The 11,761-nt window shown below is 41.5% G+C and overlaps 1 protein-coding gene across 1 annotated transcript; it reads right to left on the bottom strand.

The window, feature by feature from the left end:
- Positions 1-2,001: 2,001 nt before the first annotated feature.
- On the bottom strand, positions 2,002-11,761 carry LOC134398048 (WD repeat and coiled-coil-containing protein-like). Its single transcript, XM_063125229.1, has 4 exons — positions 11,689-11,761; positions 7,752-9,664; positions 6,928-7,045; positions 2,002-3,089 (listed from the first exon to the last, which is right to left on the bottom strand). The coding sequence occupies exons 2-4, from the start codon at positions 9,639-9,641 to the stop codon at positions 2,791-2,793; spliced, it is 2,307 nt and encodes a 768-aa protein (XP_062981299.1). The 5' UTR covers positions 9,642-9,664; positions 11,689-11,761; the 3' UTR covers positions 2,002-2,790.

The following is an 11,761-nucleotide window of genomic DNA, read 5'->3' on the forward strand; positions in this document are numbered from 1 at the left end:
TCTGTCTTATACTGTAAATGCCCATAAAAACCTACAAATGGAATATACACTGATTTTGAAAATAGAACATTGGGCCTTGTTCAGTTCTACTACTGTGTTTTGATTGAATACTCTGAAAAAGAAAATGTCACTTTCTTGTTTTATCATGCACGATTTTGATCTTCAATTTCTCACCGAAGTTAGGGTGTCAGTAGGAGGGTGGGGGAGAGAAAGAAATAGCCTGCTCAGATTCCTAACAGATTATATGAAGGTATCCTGTAATGTGTAGGGACCTTAAGATCATCTACAGGGGCCCTTCTCCGTGAGCCCCTGCCAAAGGAAGTGAGGCAGGTGGCTACTAGGAGGAGGGCTTTCTCCGCTGTGGCACCCCGGTTGTGGAACGAGCTCCCCAGAGAGGTCCGCCTGGCGCCTACACTGTACTGCTTTCGTCGCCAGCTGAAGACCTTTTTATTCACTCAGTATTTTAACACTTAATTTTAACTTAAATTTAAATTTTACTGTTTTAACTCTGTATTTTAATCTTATATCAACTTTGCTGTGTGGTTTTATCCTGGTTGCGCTTTTTATATTGTATTTCGTAATTGTGTTTTAACCTGTTGGGTGTTTTACTGTGGTTTTGATTTTTGTGAACCGCCCAGAGAGCTTCGGCTAAATGTAATAAATAAAATAAATAAATAAAATAAAATAAATAGGGAGGTGGGGTTGTATGACATGAGCTTAAAACACACACCAATATAAAGGGATGCTTCAGAGAGTGCTGAAAGGGAAAAAATACACCTTTCATGTTTCCTGCTTTCCAGGCTGTCTTTACATCGTCGCTTCGGCGTTGCAAGATGCCTTGCGTCCGTTACTTGTGTTCCTTCCCAACATCTGCATGGGAAGGAATGCGAGTGCGAACTTTCCCAGTGTTTAAAACTTTAAAAAAAACAGGGGGAGGAGAGGAATGTGGGCATTCCTCCCCCTTTGTTTTTCTTTTTTATTACCTATCTCCACAGCTGCACAGATACAGATAAAAAAAAGAAAAAGAAATGGGGAGGGGGAGGACCATGCAGCCAGAGGGAGGACTCAAGGAGAGGGGGCAGGCACTCAGGGCAAACCACCTCTACTCTACTCTCTCTCTGGCTGCCCGTTCCTTCCCCCCATTTTTATTTTTATTATATGTATCTGCGCAGCTGCGGAGATACAGATAAAATTTGAAAAGGGGGGGGAAGGAACAGCCCCATTCCTCTTCTCCCCCATTTTTTTTTAAAAAAACTTTTACAGGCGCAGGGCCACCCATGGCAACCAATCAGAGGGTGCCATGGGCTCTGCTGCCAAAAAAATCGGGGTAACTGCCCGACTTTTTTGGAGCGGAGTTTCCAGGGTTTGCCCTCAGATGGCTTCACAATGGCGGCTGCATCATGTAGATGACGTGCTGCTACTGCGAAGCCACCCCGGGGCAAACGCTTCATGTAGACATGCCCCTGAACTGCACAACCTCTTCTGCTATATAGCTATAAAATGCAGCTTGGGATCTGACAGCCCTCTAAAGCACAGCAGGGGAATGATTGAGGGGAAGAATGAGAAAGTTAAAATGTATCCTGTTTTTGTCCCCTCTGCTACGAAGAGGCCTAAACAGCATTACAAGGCTGCTGTAGATGTATAGTGTAATATTGTTTGAGGTCCCCCTTTTTAAAATATATTGTTACATTTATATTTATTATTGCATTTATATCCCACCTTTTTTCCTCCAAGGAACCCAAAGCGGCATACATAACCCTCCTCTCCATTTTATCTTCACAACAACCACTCTGTGAGGTAGGTTGGGCTGAGAAGTCTGTGACTGGCCCAAAGTCACCCAGTGGGTTTCTATGGCCGAGTGGAGACTAGAACCCAGATCTCCCGACTCCCAACACTTTAGCCACTACACCTTTTTCTTCTTGCAAGGAAGCCACTTGTACCCCCAAATTAGCTGAGCACCTAACCCACTAGGATACGATGATCATAATAACCATGTCAGAATTGTCAGCAAACAGCCTTCATAGCTGTTATGAATGAAATGAATTTATTATTTTGATTATAGCTTAGAGCTATTTATCTTCTGTGCATGCATGCTGTAAATTTGTCTTTTGGACACTTGATGGAAGACTAGGTTGAGATGTGGTTAAGTTTAGATGCAGGTGCTAGCATCATCTGAAGGACTTTGGTATTAACTAGTGACGAATTCTGAAAATCAATCTAAAATTGTTCAAGTGCATAGCATTCTCAACAGGCACGGGTAAAATACAAATTTGCATTAGTATAAAGATGCAGAAACTGCAGCTGCAGGATTTCGTTTTATGACACAGTAATAAATATGACCCAGTTTTGTTTTCTACTTCTAGAATCACTAGAAACAACATCCATACATTCATGCTACTGAGACTTTGCCTGAGTAAATCCTAAGGCTAACCCTACCCCACCCCGACTTTTATGCTTTTGCTAATATTTAACTTTGTGTTAGTAGAGAAACATGATTGGTGATATAATTTAAAACATACATTTGTTGAGTCAACTTAATACAAAAGCTTGAAGAGACTGAGTAAACATGCCAACCTGGTCCACAAACTGTACCAGGTGAATAATTTAAGGATGGTTGCTTGCTGAAACGACCTGCAGTTTGTGATAAAACAAACAGGCCATACATAGCAAGATCTACAGCACGCTGAAATATCATACAATGCACAACATACAGTGAAAATGCAACTTTAATTATGCACAGTGAAAGGTTTCAATCCTAACTGACAATGAAACAGTCTGGGCTGAACCACTTTAGCTTGGTTGTGAAGAGGTGCTGTTTATGCCTGAAGAATTGTTGCTCTCTACTAGGCTCTGGGAAGAACGTTCTCCCAGTACTTCTGTAGAACTGGTAGCGAGATCCACACTTTGGGAGGAGAGCTTCCTGTATCCACCTGTAGAACTGACAGCGTCCAGTGTTTTGGAAGTATTAGTGCTGCTATCATTACAGTTGGAGTTGGCATTGGCATCTCTTATGACTATCTCCTGCAGAGCATCAAACGTTAGTGGAATAAAACCTTCATTGTCTGCACTGAGAACAATCCAGGACAAATCTGTTGGAAGACATCAGATACAGTTTTTCAAGGAACACAATAGAAAAAGTGATTCTGGATGCATATTCCGCGTTATACAAATTAGGCAAGATGATGCTCCTGCCTAGAGATGTAAAATTTCCAGAAATTTTGAAGCCATGGGGAAAAAACGGGTTTTCTGGGGGCTTTCAGAAAAAAACGGAATTTTTTGGAAAAATTGAAATAATGTAATATTAGCACCTTTTACAGATTGAAAGTCACTTTGTTACTTTAAGAACATAAAATGTAATTATGTCCAAGTTGGTTTGGCATAAAATTATTACATTTGTTATATTAAAAGTGCATTGTATTCTGAGAAAAAGGGGGGGACCAAGGTTCAATGAATATGCATGAAATTGAATCAGACTCAGTCTCTGCTTCAATGGCAGTGCCCCCTAGAGGCAGAAATACATCTTGCTCTTGCATTTGAGAGTTGTAGTCTCAATTTGCAACCTAGGACTTGCTTGTCCTTGGTGCACAGAAATTGTAATAACCTGATACTGTACATAGTTTTTAGAAATCATTTGGAGAATTAAATACTAGCTATATTAATTAAATTGGCGGCCCTCATTACATCTTGTGGTAGCAAATTCCATAGTTTAACTATGCATTGTGTGAAGAAGGGCAGTAAACAGCTTTTCCTAACTTCCTACAGAAAGGTATAATTTTAACGGGGATAAAACGGGTAGGTCCAAATGTCTGATTCTTCGTGCTGTTAGCATTTCAAAAGGCACTTCCTTTCACACTGTGAAACTATTATTGGCTTAGCTGAGTAGACAGCTGTTAGCAGTCATGTAGTACTTCTCATATTTTACATCAACACTGTGGGGTTCATGCATTACAAGTCATTTTAGGATCTGCTAGCAATGTCATTCTTACTAGTAGTTCCATTTACTAGTTATGTAACGCTATGGTGCAAGCAACATCATGACAAGATTGCAGCTTACAATCATGTGAACCTTTAATCTTTCAGCTTAATGCCTTATTTGAACTCAACTTAAGGCCAATACCATCCGAGACTTTCAAAATATCTCTATGGGCACAGGCAAACAAGCTTGTATATATAACATGTTATATATATACACACTAATAAGTCACACTAAAATGATGCAAACCAGATTAGCCCAATTCACATTTTAGAAGATATATATTTTCAGATTTGAGTGGTGTGGAATAAATCTGAAAATAACTATTTATAGCAAGAATATATTTGCATAGTGGAACATTTTCTTAAAAGTTATTCCAAAAATTATTTGCTAGTTTGCAACTAATGACATAAGTTTAGCTTTAAACCACTGAGGACAGGCTGGATATTGCTGAATTTCGCATATTTTATTTCCTCTACTGTATACCAATGTGCTGTTAACTTTCCAGAGCCTGCATTTATTAATTTTTTAAAGGACCTGAAAATAAGACTTGTTCCAGCCATGAGGGCTGTAAGAGTAGAAGTCTGTAGGCATAATACTTAGCCTGCAAAGAAACAGGAGCTTGGCCACAAGGGGCCAAATGGGAAACCCTCTGGAGAGTACTACAGTGTTAGAAACAGTCTTTCCCCTGAACGGTACATACAAAGTTGGTGCCTGCCTGAACCTCCAGAGGCAGGGAATTCCATAGGAGGGGGCCCCCCATGCTAAAGGCTCTTCCCCTGGTGGACTCCAATCGGAGGATGGGTCTATGTGGAACCACCAGGAGCAGGCCCTCGGATGACCTCAGTGACTGGGCAGGTTGGTAGGGGAGAAGGCGCTCTCTCGGGTATCCTGGTCCCAAGTTGTTTAGGGCTTTGTACACAAGTGCAAAAACCTTAAACCTGGCCCAGTAGCAAATAGGCAGTTAGTGCAGTTCCCTCTGTAGAGGAGTTACATGCTGGAAAGGGGCAGCTCCAGACAACAGCCGAGCTGCAGCATTCTGCACTAGTTCCAGCTTCCGGAGCAGCTTTAAGGGCAGCCCCACATAGAGCGCATTGCAGTAATCCAATCTTGAGGTTACCAATGCCTCTACCACCGTGGCCAAGCTATCCCTGTCCAGGAGAGGCTGAAGTTGGTGAACCAGCCAAAGCTAGTAAAAGGCACTCCGAGCCGTCGTGGCCACTTGAGCCTCCAGCGACAGAGATGGATCTAAGAGTACCCCCAAACTACAAACCTGATCTTTCAGGTATATATTAAATAATATATAATAAAAATACTATTAGAAATTCCTCATTATGTAGCAATGGTGAAAGTAAGAGCTACTGTGGAATGGTAGCTACAGTGCTGCACCAGATTCAAATCCCCTCTAAGCCATGAAACTCACTGGATCTTAGAAAATCACTCTCTTTCAGCCTAGCCTACCTCACAGCGTTGTTGTGGAGTTAAAATGGGGGGCAGGGTGGATAAAATTGCAGTGACTATCAGTGCAATCCTATACATGTCTATTCAGAACTAAGACCTACTGAGTTGGATGAGACCTACTTCCAGGTGTGGGTTTGCAGCCTAAATGCATGTAAATTGTGACAAGTTCCAGAGGGAAACCTGTGCTATTCTCTCCATGTACATCCTTATTACCATATTTCTTCGATTCTAAGACACACTTCCCCCCCCATATAAACATCTCTAAAAATGGGGTGCATCTTAGAATCACAGGTGCGTTTATTATTTCTGAGAATCAAAGCTTTTTTTCTGTTGGTGGTACTGAAATTAGTGTGCATCTTACAATCGATGGCGTCTTAGAATTGAAGAAATACGGTATTAGTGCTTAATTCCTGCTGGAAAATCCTAGCAAGGTGATAGATTGAAAAATACATTTAACATGAACAAAAGAGTCCCGTGGCACAGTAAAGACTAACCAATGTTTTTTGCTGTTAGCTTTGGTGGGATAGGTCCCATTCCATCAAATGCCCTTTTCCAACGCATATTCTCCAGCAGGTATTGAACATTAGAAACAGGAACATATGGAGTGTGTCGAATGGAAAACTGGAGCTAATACTCAAAAATATCTCTTCTATATGCTGCTAGTATAAAAAACAATACTAAGTATAAAGACTATTCAGTAACAAATGGCAGAGGATACAAATTATACAGTAGACACAAATGTTCTGGTTACTGCAATGCTAATAGTTGATTCATAGAATCACAGAGTTGGAAGTGGCCTTGGAGGTCATCTAAGTCCAGCCTCCTGCTCAGTGCAGGAATCTTGCAACAACAGCATCCCTGATTGACAGCTGCCTAGCTTTTGCTTAAATGCCTCCGGCAAAAGGCAGCCCACCATATCCCGAGGAAGCCTGTTCTACAGTCATACAGCTCTTACCAATAGAATGTTTCTCTTAATGTTTAGCCAAAATCTGCATCCCTGCAGTTCTAGTCCTGCCCTCTGGATCAACAGAGAACAAGTCTACTCCATATTCTGCATGCACTCTTTCAGATATTTGAAGTCCGCTATCAAGACCCCTCACCATCCAGGCTGCCCTGCTCTGGTACCCAGAATTGCACAGAATACTCCAGATACAGGTTGGCCACTGCAGAGTACAGTAGAACAATTACTTCCCATGTTCTGCATGCTGTTCCCATGAAATCAGCAATTCGTATGACTAAGCCTGATATGCAGTACTCAAACGTTACGAAAAGCAAAAACTCTAGCTAGAAATATAATTAAGGTTTCTGGCACCCCCATGACTTATATACAAAGAGTTAAGGACATGTCTGTAAATGCCAAATCTGAATTTTGAAAGAAATCAACTTTAACACACATAAGAAAAGGTACAATTATTTTCTCACTGACATATTGACTTTTCTCAGATAAATTTAATATTTTCAGTAAATACCTTATTTCTGACAATAGAACTTACCATGCTGCATTTCAACGAGACACAAATTGAAAATCTGCTGGATTACACTTAAACGAAGTTTGCCATCACAGAGGATAACAGCTCGCTTCTCAGATGTAGCCGTTCCAGAAGAATCCTTCTGTTAATGAAGAAGAAACGTTTTAAGAATAGTGTGTTGCATGGCAGTTTAATTTCTCCTCTTGCTTATATGCAACAAGGCTGATCTGCATGCATATAATTTGGCTTGGATGGTTTTGCTTGCGCAAGAATGCTATGCAGGGTTAAAACAAAAAGCTTTATATCCAGTACTCAGGGTATCCTGTCCTTACTCCAAGGAGTTGAAGCCAGCAAACACAGTTCTTCTCACCCTCCCTCATTTTATATTCACAACAACCCTGTAAGGTAGGTAAGTGTGAGAGATAATGACTGGCCCAAGATTACACTGCGGCTTATGGCAATGAGGATTTGAACCTTGTTTTCCCTAGTTTTAGTCTGCCACTCGAACCACTACAGCTCTTAATTAACTTTTCTGGAACCCCCAAGGAGTTCTAGACTACATTTTAGACTTTGCTGCACAGACAGCCCTTTTGTTTGTATACATGAAGATTCCAAAAAAGTTCCCAATGACACTGATGCCTCCCCAGTGAGGAATTTCCAGAGGCCTGCATCTCACCTTTCTGTAAGAACACCCTCGCAGTGCTAGATTTTGGCAGGGAAATTATTTGCCTCCCTTCAGAGATTTATAGCTGACAAAATTTAGATACAAAGATCTCGTAAGGAACACAACTGGTATTTTAAGTATAGCTGGAAACTATGAATCCATATACCTTTTGTCTGAAAGTTACCTGGTAAATGACGTTCACAAAAGAAGGTTCACGAGAAGATGGGTATCGTAGTAGAGGTCTTTTTCCACACTTCAGGAGTTCAGTTACCTCAAAAAGCTGTTGTTGCAGTTCTGAAAAGCTGCTGCACAGTCTTTCTAGATTTTTAGAAATGTAACTGGCTTCTTTTTCACTGCGCAATAGGCTAGGTTTTGAGGAATGCGAACTTTCACGAGAACTATGCACCTCCTTGTTTTGTGAAACTGTTATGTTCGACAATCCTGAAGAGGTTTCAAGTCCTTGAAGAACCAACGAACGATTTGTTGGCTCAACATCCAAAGTTTCCAGGACCTGGGAGAAATCCTTGGAAACCCTTTTCTCTTTGGAGTCAGCCACACTCATCAACAGGTTTTGCTCATTAGCAGGGCTCTTAATTTCTTCTATGAGTTTTCTTCCATTTCGAGGAGACTGGATAATGGTGCAGCCTGGGAGCAGCAATCCATCGCTCAGAGTGTCTGAAGAATGAGTTTCGATGGTCTCTCTTTTCACAGATACATTTGTAAAGCAAACCTGGGTAGCGCCTGAAAATGCAGAAGAACCTTCTTTGCCCACAATTTCTCTGATCATTAAACGGAGAATGTACTTGTCTGAACGTGAAGATGGAAGAAAAGCAGGGTCCGTTAATTTCTGTTTCCCAACCAATATCAGCAACAGCTTATCTGTCAGGAAGCATAGGCCCTTTGGCCTCTCACTTTTCTCCAGCTGAATCTGTTGAATGTTAGGCAAATGAGATGAAGTTAAAGCGTAAACTAAGATTATATTACAAGTGTTGGAGGCTACGGCCACAGTCTGAGTTTTAGAGTCGAAAGTCATTATATCTGGGACCAGGATGCCAGGGATGCTCACCTTTTTCGTAGCGGTCACTTTTCTTTCAAAAGTCACCAAGATCAGGTGTGAAGCATCTTGGCCGCTTCCTGTTAGGTAATCCTTGGGTCTCAGATGAATGAGAGGATTGTTATCCGATCGCTGTTTGCTGGGAGGGAGATGGGTCAAATCTACAGGTGAAGATGCTGAATTTACAACAGGCCTAGGTTTGTCTTGGTCTGATAGCTTTTTTCCACCATCAACAGAGGGCTCTTCTTCACAGCCCAATGAGGTAGTTTGCGAGAGAACAGAGTTTCCGACAACCTCAGATGACATTTCAAATGAAATGCCTGCATTTAAGCTACATATCTTATCTAGCGGAAGCTCAGTAGCAACAGCCACTTGAGAATTCAACGTTGCTTCAATTGCACAGACATAGCCTCCCACATCAAATACTGGGCAAAAAGAACAGGCACATAAAGTTTTCTGTTCATCATCCCAAATATAGGAATGGAGGGCACTGCCTATCCCAACCACCAAACGGTCGCCTTCCTCAGTCCAACAAGCACAGTGAATGAGACCAGTGCCTTTAATATCCGCTTTTATTCTGGAGTTGTTGAGGCGAACCGAGTGCAGTACAGAAGTGTCCCGTGTCGTAAGCACGGCCAAGATTTCTTTTTTGGGATGCCACACACAGCCCTGAGGGAGTATAGGAAACAGCTCACTAATTTCACTAATTTGGTAAACCATCAGTTTGTTTCTTTCAGAAATGCTGTAACACAGTTGCCACATGGTGATGTGTTTTTTATGCTGAATAGCAAGGAGTGCAGGAACGTCTGGAGTGCATGATGGCCCCCAGTAAAGTCCATGGACATGTTCAAACTGACCAACAACATTTGAATTGCCAAATTTAGGTTCTCCATTTTGCAGGTATAAAGAAGTCAGTATCACTTGCTTTCCATCAGTCCAAGCAATCCCATGCACAGGATGGATGGCCTGGTATAAGGCATTGAGGCCGGTTCTCAGCAATTTCCCTTTTCCCAGCTCCATCTTTAAGTTCTAATGGAATACATCTGTAAAGAAAACAAACAGTGTTTTAAATGTTCTTTGCCTTTCTGCCATCTACTAATAAAAATACAAATGGCCAATAAAAAATGGATCATACACAACAGATATGAGCAATATTTGGTTCTTCTGTTTTGTTTATGACTGTGAGCTTCACAAATGTATTTCACTTGCCACTGTTGGAATCAGAATACTGGGCTTGATGGATCTTTCACTCGATCCAGCAAGGCTGCTGTTCTATTCATTTTTTAAGTACTCACCTCTGAAAGCCTAATTCTGAACAGTCAATACTAATATCAAATTGGTAATTAAAAACAGGCAGTTAAAAGACTCCACGGAGATAGAATTGGTCTTCCACAAACTGCCAAGTGTACATACTGTTCATGCAAATATCAATACTGTACAAATGTAAAATCAAAAGTAGTTTTTCATTACACAATACATCATGAAGTATAACAGAAAAAATTAGAGCATAACAGACAATATTTAGAGCATTACAGATGATATGCCCTTCAATAACATTTTTGTTATTTTTCTAGAAATCAGCAAAAAAAGTTAACCCCCCCAAAAAATAAAAACGCAGTGTCTGATTCTCCTACTTTCTACTTACAATTCCAAAATATATGCAGTATTGATTGGTTAGTCTATTCTGTCCTTTGCTTGTTGTTTTAAGTGGTTTATTGCTTATACTCACTTGCATTAAAATGGAGTCTAAGTAACTTTTTCAAGTGACGTAAAATTTGACAGCCACATTTCAGTAGATTGGGAAGAAACAGTTAATCAGCACTTCATTATTTCTTGACTGAGAGAAGTGAAAGAGCATTTTCTGAGACACAGGGCAGTATCCAATGGTAGTCTTACTTAGATTATGTCCATTTACCTCAATGGTCTACTCTATGTAGGAATACCATTGGATACTATCCAGAAATTTCAAATAAGGACCAGCTCCAGCATTTATGAGATGGGGTTATACCTTTACAGGAACTTGGATAACTTTTCTATGCCTAAATGTGACTAGTCCTCTGTCCCTTTTGCCTCAGATTTTGGAAAATATAATGTTCTGGTCAAGTATGAAGGCCTCTCACACATTATGTTTTTATGTACACCCTTATAATATCTTCGATGTACTTCTAAAAATATAAATCTGACAAACATGTCTGCAAACATTGGTGTCATTCAGCTACTCTCATCACCGAGCAATTGTTAGCAACACCCCTGCTGAGTCTATGCAGGGGGTCAGACCCAAGCTTGCCATGCATGATGTGTGAAATGACTCAAGTATAGGAGGGGAAAGGGCACTTTGAGGCTACCACCTAACTGGAAAATATCCAGCCTTCCTGGTGTGGGGGCATCTACATGCATGCTTGTTGGGTCTTGGAAGGCCCAACCCTAAACAGAAGAAACTCAAAGCAACTGCCACAAAACATGTCTTCTGGTCTGGATTTCGTCACTGCATGTGGCAGTAGATACCGGATTTATTTTTTTAAAAGACTTGCCAACCTTCCTTCTTACTAAGCAGGGTTTACTTATTACATTTCTATACCAGATTCTGGAAACACTTGGAATCTGCACACCCACTTCTTCACTAAGTGCCAACTGGGGGGTACTTGACATTTCTACCACACCTTGATGGTAGAAATTCCATGGCCCAACCTTAGTTCCCCAAATGCTGTTGGACTATAACTCCCATCATCCCGATCTAAGCATGGCCAACGGTTAGGGATGATGGGAGCTGTAGTCCACCAGCATGTGGGCACACAAGGCTGGGAAAGGGACTAAGCTGAAAAGACAAGGGGGAGGGTGCTGGAGTAGGTCAGTGGGTTTGACGCTTTCTTTAAAAGGTTAAACCGAGCGGACGAATTCTCTCCCCCCACGCCCATTCCTTCCTTCCTTCCTCGGTTATCCGTAAACCGCAGCGCACCTGCTTCTTCTGGGGCCCGCCCATGCCCGATAATGCCTCCTACACCCATCTGAGCTTCCTCCTCCTCCTCCTCCTCCTTCATTCTTGCCTATTGGGTTCTACCCCCAATACCTCTCTAAGGGCACGATCCGGTTGCCCCTCGGTACAGCGACATCGGCCTCTTCTTGCGCCCCCTCTGCTCAAT

Source organism: Elgaria multicarinata, chromosome 4, assembly GCF_023053635.1.
Source record: "Elgaria multicarinata webbii isolate HBS135686 ecotype San Diego chromosome 4, rElgMul1.1.pri, whole genome shotgun sequence".
NCBI lineage: Eukaryota > Metazoa > Chordata > Lepidosauria > Squamata > Anguidae > Elgaria > Elgaria multicarinata.

Coding starts and splice junctions, on each gene's coding strand:
- LOC134398048 (XM_063125229.1), bottom strand. CDS start 9,641: ATGGAGCTGGGAAAAGGGAAATTGCTGAGAACCGGCCTCAATGCCTTA. Junction 7,046..7,751: donor TTGTGAACGTCATTTACCAG/GTAACTTTCAGA, acceptor CTTCATTAACAG/AAGGATTCTTCTGGAACGGC. Junction 3,090..6,927: donor TCTCGTTGAAATGCAGCATG/GTAAGTTCTATT, acceptor GTCTTCCAACAG/ATTTGTCCTGGATTGTTCTC.